The sequence below is a fragment of the Spermophilus citellus genome (assembly GCF_964194105.1).
Source record: "Spermophilus citellus genome assembly, chromosome: 10".
NCBI classification, from domain to species: domain Eukaryota; kingdom Metazoa; phylum Chordata; class Mammalia; order Rodentia; family Sciuridae; genus Spermophilus; species Spermophilus citellus.
In genome coordinates this window covers 47,851,870-47,872,023 of record NC_138197.1, presented here as the reverse complement: position 1 = coordinate 47,872,023, position 20,154 = coordinate 47,851,870, and the positions used below count along the sequence as shown (strand labels likewise).

At 32.4% G+C, this 20,154-nt stretch overlaps 1 protein-coding gene across 21 annotated transcripts in view; it reads left to right on the top strand.

Moving 5' to 3' along the window:
• C2CD5 (C2 calcium dependent domain containing 5) overlaps positions 1-20,154 on the top strand; it is a 95,103-nt gene that overhangs the window by 36,933 nt on the left and 38,016 nt on the right. For all 21 annotated transcript variants that reach the window (XM_081309412.1, XM_081309402.1, XM_081309400.1 and 18 more), the window contains 3 exons: positions 2,077-2,185; positions 14,684-14,798; positions 18,136-18,231. In XM_081309412.1, the coding sequence (XP_081165538.1) occupies positions 2,077-2,185; positions 14,684-14,798; positions 18,136-18,231 (320 nt within the window). The remainder of the gene's footprint in view (positions 1-2,076; positions 2,186-14,683; positions 14,799-18,135; positions 18,232-20,154) is intronic.

The following is a 20,154-nucleotide window of genomic DNA, read 5'->3' as shown; positions in this document are numbered from 1 at the left end:
GCTCAGTGGTGGAGCGCTTGCCTAACATTTATGAGGCACTGGGTTTGATCCTCAGCACCACATAAAAATAAAATAAAGGTATTGGGTGTCCACCAACAACTAATATATATATATAAAATTTAAAAAATTGATGATGATGATGATGATGTGTATTCCAACTAAATAGTTTATGATATATTCAAGTGATATATGCCCCCTCTATCCTCTTCCCTTCTTTCCCTCTGTCTGTCCATAACCTTGTTTTTTACTCTTTTCTTACATAAGGTTGTCTTTTCTTGCTCCTCCTCCTCTTTTTTTTTTTTACATTTATTTCTTACATACATGACAATAGTGGAATGTATTACTTGCTCTTCTTATATTAATGATTTCCTCTGAATTTTGACCAACTTTTTAAAAAATATACACACACATGCATTTTTTATTCTTTACTTTCATGGATTACTGATGTGTGCAGGACTGTTTGCCTTTATGTTAAATGATTCCGGATTGCTATGTTTTGTGAATTATGCTTATGTGAGTTTGTATTCTCCATGCTTTAAGCAGCCAGTCAGAAATCTTGCTGCTTTTTTATGTGCCTGCTTGTAGCAGTATTTTGTATCTTTTTCTGTCTCTGCTTCTATTTTTTGTATTTAATCTGCCATGGTCTAGAAAATAATATAAATTTTAGAATTATACATTCCTAACATATATAACTATGTAACTACTATATATAACAGAGTGAATACCATCTGTGGAGAGATCGCCTATGAATAAAATGCATGAACTTTAATACTTGCAGCTCTGATAGTTCTTTTGACTATTAGGAGCTTTGTTTTGCATATTTCCAGATCTGTTACATTCAAAATAGTTGAGGCTACTGGTAAGTGACTTTTGGTTGAGGGAGCTACATTCATCTATTTTCTAGCCAGACAGGTCAGATAACAAATTCCCATTACTTGCCTCCATTTTGTATAATGTGAAGGGGGCCTGTATGTTTGAGCAGCCAACTAATTCCTGGGTGTAATTTCTTTTCTTTTCTTTCTTTGGTACTGGGGATTAAACCCAGGGGTACCTTATCACTGAGCTACATCCCCAGTCCTTTGTATTTTTTGTTTTGAGATAGGGTTTCTCTAAATAGCTGAGAGTTTCACTGTTTCCCAGACTGGCCTCTAATTTGCAATCCTTTCTCAGCCTCCAGAGTTGCTGGGATTATAGGCAAGTACACTGCACCCGCTCTGGGTACATGCCTATAAATGTCCTTTCCCTACTTTTTCATTTCTCTTTTGAGTTTTTCTCCTTGTCTTTCAAGTTGAGAGGTTTTCTGTCCTTAAGAGAAAAGGGGAGAATAAAGTTTGGAAGACCTTGTAGAATGGTATTGCCTCCTTAACTCTTACTACATATTTTTACTACATATTCTCCATACCTCTGCTTTTTGCCCTTCCCCTTACCCCCGTTTATGGTGCTAGGGATCAGATCCAGGGCCTCATACGTTCCAGGCAAGTATTCCACCACTGAGCCACAGTGTCAGTCCTCCTCTTTTCTTAATATATGTTTAAGTACTCGCAGTTGTTACTGCTGCTGACAGAGTGAGGATAGTAAATATTTCCATACTGTGATGCTTTGCACACCTTGACTTGGAATTTGTTTTTTTCCTTTCTCATTCCTCTTAATCCACACTGCTCATCCTCTTACTCCCCCTCCATTCATCCCACTTTCTTTCAGGTCTCTTTCCCCAAGCCTTTGGAATCCTTACCAGTATTTTATATTGTGGATGTGCTTGAGAGGGCAGTAAAAAGATAATGGAATAGAGGGGTTGGCTTATTCTCTCATCTCATTGTAAAATTGTACTAGAGTAGGAAATGTGCTTTCCAGATGTCTCATGTTTGAACTCTTAAAAACATTTTTTTCACAATGAGATTTGATAAAAAAGGGTTTTTGGAGTCTGCCTAATATTGTATATGTGGAAAATTTTAATTACAAAATATTTGTAATGTATAATGGATAGCTTTTTATTTTAATGTATAGAATATGTTTAATAAACAAATTTTTTATACTTCACACGTGGACAGTTATATTTTTTCCCTTTCTTTCTACTAGGAATTCCCATTTTTTACCCTGACTGCATTTCCTCCTGGATTCCTTGTGCACGTTGGAGGTGTTGTTAGTGCACGTTCTGTGAAGCTTTTGGATCGTATCCACAATCCTGGTATGTTCTTGCTTTTACTGCTTTCCTTTATTTAAATTCTTTTTATTAAAACTGATTTTTATGTTTTATGGACCAAATCTATCTGAAAAGAAAAAAAATGAAAAGAAAGTATAAACTGGAACGTTACTTTAAAATATTTGTAGTAATCTTCATTAAAAAATAATCAAACTCAGTTAAAGTATATGTTAGTTACTTTTCTATATAAAACAAGCACATCTTGATTTATTTTTGGCTAAGGAAATTCCTAAATGATTTTTGAATCAGCAATTTTCTTTGACAGGGGAAGATAGAAAATTTTTACAATTTGACCATTATGGTCATTAATTTAAGATGTTAATTCTTTTTACTAGCAATATGTTTTTATCATTAACTTCTTTGTTTCTAAAAAGAGGTATCCTTTTAAATTGTGAATATTGTGTACAGTATATAAAAATTAAAAAGAACAAGAACAAACTAATATTTGGTTTTTTGGTTTCTTTTTTGTAACTATTTGTTCTATGTAAATGAACAAATGAGAATAGTAACTCACTTTAAAACATGGGACCATAATTATAAAAGAAGATAGACATCAAAGCCCCAGTAATTTCAGGCCCTTAGATTAGAGATACTCTGGTCATTTTTCTAAATCTAAAATAAGCATGACAAATGGTAGGAACTTCACATATGGAATGTATTTTTGCATCTCTCATTATCTAGATGCTCAATCATTTGCTCAAGTCACTAATTTTGATGACATATCTTAGACCTGAAGTTATATTAGTATTCTTATTTGGCATCTATACATACATATTTTTGAAAGTTTTAATTTGTCACTCTGGGAAGTAATATCTTTGTGATGCTTATACTGAGAACTATGAAAAAAAGTAGAATCCTTTAAAATTATTGGGTGGAAGACATTGCAGATAATGATTTTGAGGATTTATAGCATTACCATTCTTTCAGCTTTTTCAATATTTAATCCATGTTTCATGCTTTCATTTTGTATGAGTTAATTTCAGAGAGGATGCAATTATTCAGGACCCTGAATACGATTCAAAGAAGTGCTAGCCGGGTCTACTTAATTCAGAAGCTTAGCAAATACGTCTTTTAAGCACCAGTCTTTTTTTTTTTTTCTTCTTTGGTTTATTTTTTCCCCATTTCTTATTTTTTTTGGTTAATTTAAGAACTTTTCTTCTTTGTAGTACTTGTGTATTCTTTGTTTCTTAGAGAAAAATTAAGACTAATGCCACTTTATGGTATTAAGATATTGGGTATTAAGATATTCTATATCTTTGTGTTTAGGACTTTGAATTTTTTGGAAAGTTTAAGGAAATACTAGTTAAGGTACGTGACATTAATTGGGTGACACAATGCTAGTCACCTAAATTTCTATGGATTTTTGACTCCAATATTTTAATAGATGGTATCTACTAATGAGATTCCAAAAACAGCTTCAGGGTTATTTTCAATCATTGGTAATATCTTCTAAAATGAAAACATTTTTATATTTTATTTTGTTGCTTCCATGTACTCTGAATAAATGGTAGAGTCTGGGAGAACAAAGGTTACTTAAATAAACTTACATGTAGAGGTGTGTTTTAAATGTCACTTATTTATTTTTTTTTTAAACAAAAGACTGTTTTTTTTTGGGGGGGTTATCATACCTGGCAATTTATTATAGCTTTGTTATAACTGTAAGAATCTAGGTCCAGTGAAGAACCTGAGAATCCTGTTACAGAATGTTTTTTGTGTCGTAATTAGCAGTCACCAGTTTCCTCCTTTCTCCCCACTTTCAGAATAGTTTTTCAGTTCAGTTATAGAAATTCTTCAGTTATTAATGGACTATTCCCAAAAGACTATGGGCATATACATATAAATGCTTTCAATGGTGTATGAGTTACATTTTCATTTTTTTCTTTTAGTTAAATACATGTCAATTATATATTCCAATGATTTCAATAGTATCTTACTTTGATTTAAAATATCATTCATTGGATTGTTTTATGTATGTATTATACACTAAAAAGGAACATTTACTTAAGATCATTTGTTAATCTCTAAACTGCTTAAATATTTTTTTATGAAAAAATCTTAATTTGTTGAGAAAATTAAACTCTGGATTAGCATCTACTATAATGATGATGAGTAATTTTGTATCACTGAGCCATTCTGCTAATAGAAACTTGGGTAGTGATATACATGTGTCAATGTTGAAAATACTGTTTTCACCCTCAAGTTAATCTTTTAGCTATTTTTTGACTAGTGAATATTGGAAATTTTTATTTCATTCTCAGTATACAAGGAAAAAAAATAATATTTTAGAAGCACTACCGCCTACCAAACTCTTTGGATTATTATTTTGGCGATTTTCTGTTTTTGAACTTTCTCCTTTGCTAACTATTAAGTAAACAGGAGCATAAAGGTAAAGAATGGGGTGGTTTAAAAAAAATCAAGGTAATTAACTTAAACAATTAGACTAGTTAATGTTAGTTTACTGTATCATGCTTCTTCTTTCCTTTCTATTTCTACTTCTTATTAACTCTGCTGTCTGTCTTTCCAGTTCCTGTCGAGTGGTATTGTCAATTGTGTTTTTGTTTATAGTTTTTTTTTTGTTTTATCCTACTATTCTCCACCTAAAACTGATCTACTAATTTGCTGTTTTGAACTCAGCCTTTGTCGGAATTATGGGTAACACAAGATCTTACAAACTACTAGACTGGAATAGTTTCAATTCAGGTATTTTAATGGTCATTCAGTACTACATATGCTGACAAAAATTATGGCAGCTCAGTGAAGTTTTTAGAAGTGTTCTAGATTAAATAGGTTTAATATCAATTCAGTTACAAAGATACATTCTGCAATACATATGTAATAACTTGTAATTTCCATGGAAATGCAGATATAAAAATGTGTTAACTAAAATGAATTAATTAAAACCATAGAAATACCATAAATTATGAATGACTTTTCTTTTGTGACGAACTTTCAAATGAGAATTAAATTATATATTTTGGACAATTTTCATATCAGGGAGATTATGCAGGCATTAATTTTATGATTAAGCAAATATTTGTTAAGTAATAACTATATATGACTAATTTGATAAATCTTTTAAAAAGTAGACTTAAACTGCATATTTAGATATGAGTAGAATATACTTAGTGTTTTCTAAAGTTCTAAAAAATGTAATTGTTAGCATTTTTATTTATAATTCTAGAACTGTTCCAAAATTTGGCAATTCAAGAGCAGATTTCTTTGGAGATTAACAGCTTCTATAACCTTTCCTCCTTCTCCTTCCATATGAGAATATAATTTTTCTTTTTGAGCCATTTAAATATTGATATAGTTTATAGCTTTTCAAGAAATCAAACTAAGAGAACTTTACAGCTGATGATGTGGTTTAGAGTCAGAACCAGTCAATTCTTTTTGAAAAAAGCATATTCTCTCACTAATATAAACATCTAAACTTTATATTACTATCTTAGAATTAAATTTAATTATAGAACTATTTTAATTCTGTATCAAAGCTGATATTTTGCCTAAAGAAAAATTTCAGTTCTTTGGGTCCAAAAGTATATCTTACAGAAAATCAAAAACACCAAAGGGCTTAGTATTTTAGATAATATCCCATAATCTTTTCAATATTATAAACCTTTTGAGTTTGTAGGAGTCCAAGAGATAAACTCTAATGTAAGTAATGCATGTTTGACTCTGAAGCAAGTCATATTCATCATGTAGATTTATCAAAATTCAATCTGCTAAACAATCTGATTAGGTCCAACCTTTACAGTAAGTAGACTGTAAGTAGACTGCTGTCAATTGGTAAATCTTTAGGGAAATTACCTCTATTTTCTATTCATGTTTTTATCATCATGCTGTCATTGATTTTAATTGAAATTACCATTTTTAGTGTAGTATTCTATAATTAACTTTTAATGAGAAACTTAGAAATATCTTGTTGGATTTATTTCATAGAAGCTATACATTTTAAAAATATGGTCAGTTTAATACAGTGGGTAGAGAACAAGCTTGTGTTTAAAAAATACATTTAGTGCATTGATCTTTAATAGTTTAAGGAAGGTCAAAGGTCTTCAGGGTGAGATATATGTTGGTCAGATGATAGAACAGTCTTAGAAAGTGGGAAAGGCAAAATTAAATCTTATAGACATGGGGACATTATTTCATGTAAGCAGAATTACAGAGTTTGATAAAGAGAAACATGGTTGAGGAAGAAATATATCTTGCCATCATTTAAAATAATGCCAGGTGAGAAATATATGAAGAAAAAATATAGATATATTAATGAATGTTAAAAGAACATACCAATGATATTTTCAGTTAATTGTTCTCATCTCATTGATGAGGCATTAGGATTTGCCTGTAATAGCTGGTACATCTTCATAAATAAGGTTGGTTTTGATATTAGTTCAGGAAAAAGCACTTGATAATTCTGAAGAAAATATGATGTTTTTGGTAAATATATATTCAAATCACTTATGTATCCTATGTAATTTGGGACTGTTTAGCTGTTGCTATTTTATATTACAATAGAAAATCAAATTTGAACTTGTTAGTAATTGTTAGTATTGTTTTTGTTATTTCTAGAATTGTTCCTTCATACTGAATTTCCAGGATTCTCTGACATCATGTATCATGTGATACATTGTAGCCTTCCAAGAGAAAGGAAAAAGAAATTATACTACATTAAGTATACTTATTATTAGACATTCTCATTTTAGAAACATTAAAATGTAGAAAGATATAGGAAAGCATGTTATGTCACACAATACTGTTTCATAAATATGGTAGATATGTCACATAAGCACATACAGTCATGCACTGCATAATAAATTTTTGGCCGTATATGATGGTGGTCCATAAATATATTATTGCCCAACTGATGATGTAGCTTAGTTGTGTAAGTACATGTAGTGATGTTTGTACAATGATAAAAATCCATCAAGGCATTTCTCAGAACATATATATCCCTATTTTTGAGTGACACATGATTATTTTATGCCATATAATTTGCTAGATACTAGAAGGCAAAGGTTGCCAATCCCCCTGCTTTCACAAAACTCATATTCTTGGGAGGTATAAAATCATTAAATGATATATTGTGTAGTATGATGTTATACTAGATGAAGAAGACATGATTAACTGGGTGCCAGGGGGCTTACAGAGGTGGCAATTCTTGAATTCAGATTGGAAAGATATATAGGAGACTCTCATAGATTTATATTGCAGGCAGCATATTCAGTTAATACATACTTTGTGCCAGGCATGGTTGTGCTTGCCTCAGCTCAGGAGGCTGAGGCAGGAGGATTCTAAGTTTGAGGCCAGCCTTAGCAATTTAGTGAGGCCCTATGCAACTTAGCAAGACCCATCTCAAAATCAAAAATGAAAAGGGCTGGGTGTAGTTCATTGTTAAAGTGCCCCTGGATTCAGTCCCCAGTACCAGAAGGGAAAAAATATATACATTGTATGTGGTTCTAAAACTTCCAGCATTTAGCAAAATGGTATCTCAGCCAGTACTCCTTTGATGTTGTTTACGTAGTTACATCATCCTTAACTAAGTCGTTTGCCACTGAGTTAAAAATATCTTCTGTAGTTTAGCTTATTCCCCTGTCTGCTTTTTTCCTGCTTTGCTATCTTAAGTTTGTGTTAACAACAGTAAAAGAAAATGTTTATAGAGCAGGAAAGAATTGACCCCTTCTTTTATTTATTTATTTATTTATTTATTTATTTATTTAGGTACTGGGGATTGAACCAGGATGCTTAACCACTGAGCCACATCCAATGTTTATAGAGCAGGAAAGAATTGACCCCTTCTTTTATTTATTTATTTATTTATTTATTTATTTATTTATTTATTTATTTATTTATTTATTTATTTTGGTACTGGGGATTGAACCAGGATGCTTAACCACTGAGCCACATCCCCAGCTCTTTTTATTTTTTATTTTCAGATGGGGTCTCACTAAGTTGCTGAGGGTCTCACTAAGTCTCTGAGGCCGGCCTTGAACTTGCAATCCTCCTGTGTCAGCCTCCCAAGTCACTGGGATTGCAGGCATGCCAAGCACACCTGGTGGTTCTTATGTTTTTGAGAAAGGAATGGTAAATCTTGCTGTTAGGAAGGAATATACTGTATTTAAAATTCTTTTTCTTTTCTTTCTTTCTTTTTTGGCAGTACTAAGGATTGAATCCAGAGGTGTTCTACCACACAGCTACATCCTCAGCCTTTTTTAGTTTTTATTTTGAAATGGCCTCACTGAGTTGCCAAAGCTGGCCTTGAACTTGCTAACCCCCTACCTTAACCTTTGGGGTCATTGGAATTATAGGCAGGTGCCCTGACTTCTGGCATATTTACAGATGTTGTTTGTGACATGCCAGGAACAGGAGTACACAGTAATAACAGGGTCTTCTAGAGACTTGGGAGGCTGAGGTAGAAGGATTACAAGTTCAAGGCCAGCCTGGACAACTTAGTGATACCCTGTCTCAAAATAAAAACAAAAAAGACTGGGAATGTAGGTCAGTGAGGCATCCATGGTTATATTTGCATTAGATCATTGACTATAGTCAATAAGACTAGAGATAAGGAGACAGGTGATTCACAAAAGGAGACTTAAAGGAGAGCTAACTTTATTGAGAATTTACTAATATAGAATTCACTTCTAAGTGCTTTATAATAGCAGGTTGTTTAATTTTCAAAATGAATCTCTAAGGGAGACACTAATCCCACTTTGTAGATGATCAAAATGAAGCAGAGCAGTTTCCTCAAAGTATGGACAGCTAGAAAGTGACTTGAACTGTAATGTGAACCTGAGCACCCTGGCCTCAGAACCTATACTCTTAAACACAAATTAATGAAATATTGAGAATATAAAATCAACAGGACAGGTAATGAGTGGAATGTGGCAAGTGCAGCAAGCTAGTGTCAGTTTTCAGCTGAAAGAGAGAGAGAGACAGAGAGAGAGAGAGAGACAGAGAGAGAGAGAGAGAGAGAGAGATTATCCTATAATTAATTATAAGCTTTCAGTTAGCCATTGACTCTGTCCTTGGAAACACAAGTTTATTGGAAAGTTGAACTATAAAAAGTAGAGTAAATAGTAATAGTCCCAGCCCATTGTTTTTCAAATGGGCATGATCTTTTTTGCTTTATCTCTTGATAAAGACTATTTCTGGATAGTCACACATAAAATTTTTTAATGAGTGATGGTCTCAGTGTAGTTGTAGAAAATATGCTATATTCTTTTTCTGTATGGGATGTATGTCAGCTGAGATGTTTTTTCAGGAAGTGGCAAGAGAGAAATACATAATAGTTATATAATCTGGCTTGAAAATGAAATTATATATTTGAAATGCTTTCCAAACGTACTGTTTTGGAATTGGTGTATTAAGTCCTGAATTGGTAAAAACAAGTTGGATTTTATGAAAAACTAAATAACTTTTGTTTTGGAGAATATTTTAAATAATTTTAAAGTATGTTTTTGACGAATCATAGATTTTAGGACATATTATACCTAAGTTTATTTTACTATACAATAAATTTTTACTAGTGATAAGGTAAAACTTTATAATAGTTGTTTGAAATTAGAAAATTTTTGTTAGCTATCGAAATATTTGTTTAGAGAATTCATCATATTTTGGAAGCAAAAATTTAGTTAAAAACTAAAAAAAGTATGAATATTTTCACAAAACGTTTAATTTTAACAATATTTATAGAATATGTATGTCAGTCTGCTTATCTAAATTTTTTTTCTTGTTTTTTAATTTTTAGTAAAATCTTTTCATTTAGTGAATATTTGTGGAGTGCCTGCAAGGTGAGGGAGCACTGTATTTGGTTCTGGGGAAAGAACACTGCAAGGCAGATGTCCTCTTCACACACCTGGTCTTGGCTAATTCTTATACTATTTTCTGGTGTGTGTTTGTGTGTGTATGTGTGTGGAGTGTGTGTATGCACACACGTGTGCTAGATAAATGGAGATGGGTGGTAGGTTCTCTTGTAACTTGAATTCATCTGATAATCTCAGTAATTATTCTTTTTATTTTATGTTAGAGGTACTTATGAGCAGATGTGTAAAAACTAAACCTAAAGTAGTTGAGCAACTTTTGATTGTCAGTATTTTAAAAAGTTTTCAGGAAGTACGTAGGGTTCAAGAATGCATAAATGTACCAATATAATATATGAGCTTTTCTATATTACCCGTAATTTTGGAATAATGAATACGTAGTTGCACTATATATAGAAACAGTGAAATTCCACAGTTGAGTAGATTACATATCAGAATTTTTTTTTTAAACAAGTAACAAAGACTCCAGTATAGTCCAACATGGGTTATATGCCAGCTACCATCCTAACATCCCAAATTTCTAACTAGGTCTTGATTGCTCTGTATTTTCACATGACATCTTCCAAAATGAGACTCTTTTCTTAGTCTATTACTGATCCCCAACTCGTTTGAGGTTATAAACTCTTTGAACCTAAAATCTCTTATTTCTCTTTCATTAGGAGAAATGTATCTTTCTTAAGGTTATTGATTGGAATATTACTTTCAGGTATTTGGGAATATAGCTTTTCATGCTATCCTTAAGGAGATAGATTATCATTGTATTTAAAACCTTTACTTGATCCAACCTAAAATCTCAAAGGGATTGAGTTTAATAAAGGCACATTATGTTGAGTTTACCAGTTTTTTACTTTCTGAGATGCAAACTGTTAAGAATCTTTACCCGTTTCATCTGCACTTCAGAAATAATATAAAATAATAAAAAGATGGCAAGATATCAAGCTGTGATCGGGCTCTAGAAAGTAATAGTAGTATAAATGAATTAATTCTGATGTTGGCCCGAATGTGCTAACATTATCCCTAAAAGAGACATCAAGGAGATACTGATTTAGAGCTCAGCTCATCCTGCAATTAAAAGGATATATTAAAAGATCTGTGATATTATCTATGAAGAGTTTAGACCGATAGAAAAAAACTTAAAATAGTGTGAAATATAATTTATATAATAATTAAATTTTAATTTTTCTTAAAAGGTATCTTATAAACAATTCTATAGTTTATTGGGAGGAGCATGGTATTTAAAGTGAAGATGTGTATATATATTATTTTTTTAAAATATCTTTGAAATGTCTATTCAAGATGAGCTCACATCTCAGCTGTATATCCTTCAAATAACCAAATTGTATCCAGTTTCATATGTGGCAGGTATAGTTGCCATAAATTTTTGAGCCAAACTCTGTTTTGCCTTTATATTACTATGGTAGATTCTCAATTTTCTAACTTTGTAGGGTGAATTAAAACAATTCAGATTCAATAGTGTGTTTCCTATAAAAATAGAGTTAGCAGTTTTTAAATTTAAAAATTCTATTATAGTAATTAAATACTGTGATATATCTCAATTCTTATTGTTAATAAATTAGTCTTAATCATAATTACTCTTGAGGATTCTCTGTATTATCTCTGGCCTGAATGTAATAAAGGCTTTAAGATCAATTTCACTTTTTTTTCAATATTAAATAAATTGATTAATCTTAATTTTATTATAATTAAATAACCCCTAAATTTAATAGACACAAAATTCATCCTTTGGTTCCTTGTTATAGATTATTATTGTTAATACAATTACTAATTTGTGATTAAGTGCTCCCTACTGTATGCTTGCCTTGCTTTCACCTAGAATCTAGGGCCATTACTTTCTGTAACCATTTCAGTGAGCTGCCATAGTTTTCAGTCTGTACTGTCACCTGATCCAAGCATGCGCCAAAATATCACTGTTCCTGGCTCCTGTATGCTGAATCTGCTTTGCAAACCCTTCGTTCCTTGAGCTTTTGCTTTAGCCAAAAACCAAAGTTAACAAATTATCTGGATATGGACATATACCATTTGCTTCCTTAGCTCCCATGCTGTGTAACTCTCTAGTTTTTTATTAAACTTGTAAATACTTTATTAAATACAATAATGGCATTCCCATGTGCAGTTGTGTGGCTCATGTGTCAAAATAAAGGCTGCTTGTGAATTTGTCAGAAGAATATGAATGCTCCACTTGCGTGCGCTGCATTCAGCTTTTCCGTGTTTTTTCTTTTTTGTTGTTGTTTTTTTAATCAACCACTTACTCTTTCATGGTGTTTGGTTTAATTACCTGGTTATTGTATGTGTTATACCAAGGTAAGTTTGATGTAAGGTAAACTTCTGTATTCTATGTGGTTACACGTATTTCATAGGAATTATTACATATTTTTCCATTTAAATTGTTGGCCATTACTAAATAAATATTTTTTTTAACTTACAATAATAAGTAACTTTCTCTATTTTTAAAATTAATTTTTAAAGTAATGTGGATTATTTCCTGTAAAATTTGTTTTTAAACCAGAGAAGCTATTGCATGTTACTTATGGTATAGATGTAGGCAAACCTATTGTAAGAAGATCTATTCTTTTAAAAAATATAGTATACAATTATTGGCTTTAGGAAATAATATTTTAAGCTTCCCAAGTGCTTTAAAAAGTAAGTAGCAGATTCTAATAGTGAGTTTAAGGAAGTTGGGCTTTTTATTTCATGTAGTCTTTTAGGAAAACAGTTATTTTCTAAACTGAATTATACTTCTGTTTTTATTTGTGATATGTTTTCTCAGCATCAGAAATAATTTGATAGATGAGGACAACAACTTGAGTAATTGTTTGTCTTATACAAGATTCTCTTTTAGGAAAGGATGTTAAATAGATGTTCAGAGTGGTACACAAGCACGTATGTCTTAGAAGAAAAAGCAAGTTTGAGCTTGAAAGTCTATCTGTGCTGTTTATGTACACATTTCAGTTACGAAGGTGAAGAAAAACTTTGACATGTAGTATTTGTGCAAAATAGGGCCTCCCAATTGTTTCACACATTTCTTAATTTCATAGTATTGAGTGCTAACAGATTGTAGTCTTTTCTATTTCTCTTCCTTCTTTATTTTATCTTGTACTTTGATCTTTCCTCAGTTTCCTGAAGTCTGTATTCTTTCTTTTCTTCTTAAAGAAAGTTTTAGGGTAGCTCTGTCTTAGATCCAAAACTTAAATTCAAGAACTGGCTGGCATAATTTTTAGTTCTGCCTTTTATCTCCTCATTTCTGCCTTTTGCTGCTCTCCTCCCTATGGAGGAAACAATCACTTCATAGGAATGTGACCTATAACAAGCTTCCTAATCTTTTTTACTTTGCTATCTTCACTATTTTAATAGTGAGTATAATTCCACTTACTCTACTTATTTTGAAATGGATATATACTGCAATTTAAAAATAGAAAGTGGTGTTGGATTGTTTGGTTTTCAGTTTTAATAGTTCTTTTTCTATGGAAACTTTACAATAAGAGCTTAGCACCCTATTTAAAGTTGATTAAGTTTTCAAATTGTTCCCAGATGGGAATAGGCCACAAAAAGAAACAAATCAGAATATGCTAATTATAGACTGTTGAGTTCTGTTTTTAACATCTTTGCTGGTAAAAACTTAACTCTAATTTGCAGCTGCTGTTCACCAATAGTTTGCAGCTAAATGCAAGTGATTAGGAAGTATGTGTGACAGCTATTACTTTTAAAATGCTCTATTGCAAGCAATATTAGACTTCCCTGTGGCAATAAAATATAATTCTGCTAGTCTAAGCTTTTCTTGTATTTTTTTTTTTTCAGTGCCAGGAATTGAATCCAGGCCTCCCGCATGCTAGGCAAGCACTTTACCACTGAGCATACAGCCTCAGACGTAAAGAGCCATATAAAAGTTTATTATGTTCAATCTGAAATTTGTCCTTCTATATATTAGCCAAATATAATCTTTTAGATGTATTTGCTTTCTTTTTTTATTGACCAATCCCCTTATTTCATGTCACTTGATCTAGCACCCACATCTCTGTAGAAGGATGGCTGCATATAGCTTTCTCTCTCTCTCTCTCCCCTTTTTTTAAAAAAATATTTTTTTAGTTGTAGATGGACACAGTAACTTTATTTTTATGTGGTGCTGAGGATCGAACCTAGTGCCTCACACGTGCAAGGCGGGCGCTCTACCACTGAGCTACAGACCCAGCACAACTTTTTTTCTTTAAACATTGACAAGTCTTTGTATTTGAAAAAAACCTAGACTATAGTGGATTATAAAAAAACAAAAAGAAATGAAATCAGAATTTTTATTAACTTTATGGATGTGACACATAAGCCACACAGGTGAGACATAGGGTATTATCTTGGTGAAGGTTAGAATCTGGAAACTCTAGATCTACATTTTAAGTTGTATCTAATAAAATACATGCCTATAGGTGTCCCTTAAAGTAATAAAGCAAACAGCTGAGTGGTTTGTTTTCTAGCAACCAATTTAAAAATGTTAAATCTTTTGCTTTTTGAGAAGTAGCATTTTAAAGATGTTAAGTTTTAAAATGTTGTAGAGCAGTACTTCTTTATCTCAAATAGTATGTTTATTTTCAACATTGCTTATTCATAAAGACAATGTGCTGTTGAGTAGTGAACTGATTTAAAATTTATTTTTCAGATGAACCGGAAACTCGGGACGCATGGTGGGCAGAAATCAGACAAGAAATAAAATCACATGCTAAAGCCTTAGGCTGTCATGCTGTAGTGGGCTACAGTGAGTCAACCAGCATCTGGTAAATGATGATGACAACTTGGCTTTTTAGACACTGGAATCTAGCTTGTCATGTGAAAGGAGAAAAAGCTTTATGCAGATGTAAAGCAAAGAATAGGAGGGTCAAGAGCTTGGGCCTTGGGGTGCTTTGGGCCACATTTAATGTGCCATCTTTCCCACTTAATCACTGTGAAGCTTAGGGAACATTGCTCAACTCCTCTGAGAGCTTCAGTTTATTCATTAAAATGGAGAAAACAAAACCTGTCCAATTAAAGTCCTCCAGGGAGTAAATGAGAGTATTATACTGGCATATAGCAAGTATAAACACTATTTTACTACATTTCATGAGTTTGTAGACTTTTTCCTTACACTGAAATATTTGGAATTCTTGATCTTTTTTTTTTTTTTTTTTTTTTTTTTTTTTTATAAATGAATTAGCAAGTGTCTTAAAAGTTTGTAAACTTATTCTACCTCCATTTATTAACTGGAATATAACTTTATTCTGCTAACAAATCATCCTTTCTAACTCTTCCAAGGTAGGGAGGGGCTTCCATATCCTCAGTTCTCAGCTCCTTTTTCTCTTTCATTTGAACAGCTTGCCCTCCTTTAAAATCAGAGCCATTTTACTGTTCACAGCCCTACCTCCAGACATTCTTCTGCTTTTTATTACTTGTCTTCTATTTCTTCCAATTACATATTCTTTCTAGTTGCCTGGGTTGAAGCTTCTCATGTCAGAGTCCTTTATTGCCATTTGACTTTCAACCATATTTCAGACCTCATTATCTCTCTCCCCTACCCCAGTGCTGGGGATAGAACGCAGGGGCACTACCACAGGGCTGCATCCCCAATCCTTTTAATTTTTTATTTTGAGATAGAGTTTCAAATAAGTTGTCCAGGCTGGCCTCAAACTTGCTATCCTCCTGCCTCAATCTTTTGAGTGGTTGGGTTATTGCCTCTTAAAACTATTTCATTAAAAAAATTTGAAATTCTAAAATTTTACTCTCAGATAATAATATTTTTCCACCAACTCATTTGCTCATTTATACCTCATTTCTTTTGACCTGTATTAAGTATTTTCTCATTTTCTTTCCTCAGTTTTGAGTTGACTTGCTGTTTTGCCATCCTTGAACCCTACTTTCAGCCTCTTCAAAATTTATGATTAAAATTTATTCTGCTAAATCATCAAAGGATGATTTGTTAGCAGAATAAAGTTACATTCCAGTTAGTAAACGGAGGTAGAATAAGTTTACAAACTTTTAAGACACTTGGAAATTCATTTATAAAAGATCAAGAGTTCAAAATATTTCAGTGTAAGGAGTCTGCAAAGTCATGAACTGTAGTAAAATAGTGTTTATACTTGCTATGTGCCAGTATAATACTCTCATTTACTCCCTGAAGGACTTTTATTGGATACGTTTTGTTTTCTCCATTTTAATGAATAAGTTGAAGCTCTCAGAGGAGTTTAGCACTGTTCCCTAAAATTTATGAAAAATTTATGATATGTCACCTAGAAGCTGTTTTACTTTCCTATTTTCCACCTTCTATTCTTGGGTAATTCTTTTTCTTTTTTTTTTCTTTCTCTCATTCTTTTTTTTTTTTTTTTTTAAAGAATTTAACCTTTATTTTATTGTTTTTATGTGGTGCTGAGAATCAAACCCAGGGTCTCACTCCCGCTAGGCAAGCACTTTACTCCTGAGCTACAAACCCGGGCCCTCTTGGATAATTCTTAATGCCAGATTCTCTGCTCTTTGGCTATCATTATTTTAGAGAAAAGTAAATGTGGTAAATGTGAGTATTATGGGGCCATACTATTCACTCTTTGGTGGTCCTTTTCTTTTCTGTAGCAGACCATATATTATACATTTGAACTACTCTATTCCTGTGGTAGCTATTCTACTCTAGGTAATTACCAGCTTTGTAATGCTTGTTTTGCTGTATTCTCTGACAGATGGTCTTACCTCATTCATGGATTTAGTTTCATAGGCTTTCAGGTTCAAATGATATTAAGTGATATGATTTTAAAAGACATAGTTCTTACCATCAGATTTACATTTCCTCCTGGAGAATTGTGACATGTATAATCCATTTTATGATTAGAGATTTACCAGTACACTTCAAGATCCCAGAGGGCTGAAAATCAAAAGGAGGATAGAAATAAAGTGTTAATGATGTAACTATTGCTTGAACTTAATCTTGAGAGATGAATATGCATTATGTAAATGAAGAGAAAAGTCACAGGGCATGTTCAGAGCTAAAGATGTAGCAAATGAAGAATGCCAAAGGGTATGGCATGGCTGAAGATAGGTCACAGGTGCCTGAGTCTAAGTATTAGGCCATTAAATTAAGGAGGGATCACAGGTGCAAGAGTCTGTTTTATATATCAGTCCAGTGAATTTACTTAGAAGTTCAAATTCATCTGCCAGAAATTCCCTTTTTCCCCCCCTAGACCTTAAAAACAAAAAATCTTTGTATTTATATACTATCTTGACTATTTTTTTCTGTTCTAACCCATCCTGTTTAGTGTTCTAGATTAAACTCTTTGAGGTGCACTCTGCTTTGGAACCTCTTAACTCAGAACCTTTGCAAGCTCATGTTATTCATTCTGAAATTGCCCTCGTACCTTTTATGCCTTGCATTCTTGTACTCACTCATGTTTCACATGACTGTTTCTTTTGTATATTTCTATGCTTCTGTTCCATTTATTCCTTGTTTCTACACTTTGTCCCTGGGCTGCTACTTGTCTTATTTGTTTTGGGTGATAGCCTTCAGTAGTTATGTTGATTTGTTTTATTATTTTAGCTTTCAAAACAGGTGATATATAAAGAATTTAAAAAATTATTTTAAAATCAATTTTCTATCATATTTTGATCTATATTAAGCTCCATTTAGTATATTTTGAATAATATCTTAGGCACCTTTATAATTGTTCAGATTCAGAGTAAGCTATAGCAATATAGATATTTACATAGTTATACTTTTAGAATAGTTTTAATAAAACTTTATATGCATTAAGAAAGTATTCTAATATAATGTAGTGGATTATTATTGGATCCAACAATGTTGTATGTTACTGCTTACAGTTTGAAACATTTAAATCTTCCAGGTAGCTATTGTTATTAATATTATGCTTCACCTTTTTTTTCAATTTTTAATTTGTAGAGAATTCTTGCCCTCTCCATTTTAATAAAGTTACTTCCATTTTTTATCCCAGATTTAGAAGGTAAATCCTGTGGTATTATTCAATATTTAGTAAAGTCTAATTTGAATTTATCACTCTTGTAATAATTTTGGTATTTAGCATTTTCCAAAGTTATATTGCCTGAAAATATTCACTTGTTTGTATTTTTCCTGTTTTACAGTGAAGAGGTCTGTATTTTATCAGCATCTGGCACAGCGGCTGTTCTGAACCCTCGATTTCTGCAGGATGGCACCGTGGAAGGCTGTTTGGAACAGAGGTTGTCATGGCAGCCTGCCTTATTTTCTGTAATGGCAGAGAAGGGAGAGGTTGTCTCCTTTTTTTCCCCTCAGAACCAGAATAGTTGTCTATTAGGGTGACTTACAGTGGTACAGTATAGAAATTGGGACGTGGCACTTTACTGATGTTTAACTAACCTTTGGTAACAGGTAAGTATGGGGTTCAGCACTGTATTACACACAATATTTCTGTCACGATAAGTGACATGTGTGACTATAGTTTTAGTCCACTCTTCCTTTGCTGTGACCAGTACACCTGATGAGAACAGTGTAGAGGAGGAAAAGTTTATTTTGGCTCAGGGTTTCAGAGATTCAGTCCATGGTTGGCAGAGTCCATACCTCAGGATTGGAGGGGAGTGGCAGAGGAAAGCGGTATAGAACATGTGATTATCAGAAAGCAGACAGAGAGCTGCACTCATCAAGGACAAAATCGAAACCCCAAAGGCATGCCTCCAGTGACTTACTTTCATACACTGCCTGCCTACAGATACCACCCTGTTAATCCATATCAGTAGAATAATCCACTGATTAGTTTACAACTCTCAAATCTAATCGTTTCACCTCTGAGCATTCTTGCATTGTCTCATACATGAGCTTTTGGAGGATAGGACATATCTAAACCATAGCAACTACCAATTCAGGAATTTTTTGACTTTGTTATAATATAGAAATTATTTTGACTTTGCCTTTCTTTCCCCCTTATGCCTACTTCAAAAACAAAATAGAGGCCATGAAATAAGATTCAAAAAAAAAGTTCTTATTTCAGAAAAATAATCAAATCACTATACTGTATAAAATTACAGATAAAAACTTCATGGAAAGTGACTGTAGTATTTGTAAATCAGAAAGTAAAAGTATTAGGTAAAATAAACTTTGTGACTGACTTAATTATTTAGTCCCTTTGAACTTTTGTTACTGTCAATATCAAAATGTTTTTCATAAACAGACAAAACCATCAATTGTATATATAAACATATTGTTTTTTTAACCATATTCATGCACATAAGCTATTGGTTTGATATCAGAGTCTACCTGAATAAAATTTATTTTAATTATGCTTTATGACACAATGTGCATGCTTGCTTTCTTCCCCAGTATTAATATATTAGTTATGAATTAAGTAAGGAAATTAAAATAATTCTATATTTGGTCAAATTTAGTATAAATTGGCAAATCTGAATATTACAAATATATTTTAGCTCTAGTCAAAAGAGAACCTTGGTAAGTTCTTCTTTTGTCAATATTTAAATGGATGTTGGCCATTCTGTATTCCAGAACCTCAAAAGTTATAAATAGGTCCATTTTAAAGTGTGTTAAACAATTATAATATTCTGTTGAGAAAACTGCCTTTGCCAGTTAATTTTCTCACTCCTGAAATATGGTTCTTAACACTTCAGTAGATTTAATTCCTTTTTTTAAAAAAAAAATATTCTTTTTAGTTGTTGATAGACCTCTATTTTATTTATTTACATGTGGTACTGAGAATCAAACCCAGTGCCTCATTCATGCCAGGCAAGTGTGCTACCACTGAGCCCAAGCTCCAGCCCAGATTTGTGTGTGATTCATGCTGGGGTTTGAACCCAGGGTCTCAAATATGCTAGGCAAACTACATTCAGCTACCACTGAGTTACATACACACCCTGCTAGATTTAATTCTTAAGTAGATAGAAGCCTATTTTAATAAATTATTTTTCCCATTTTTGGATTTTTCTGTTTTGTGGTTTAGGTATGTGTAGTAAATTTTCTAATATGCTAGTCCAGGACAACAGATGCCATCCCTAGTTGTGAACAAAAAAGCTTATGTTTTTTCCTGTTATAAAATTATCAGTGCTTTCGCTGAGTTTGATTCTCAGCACCACATATAAATAAATAAATAAAGGTCTATCAACAACTAAAAAAAAATT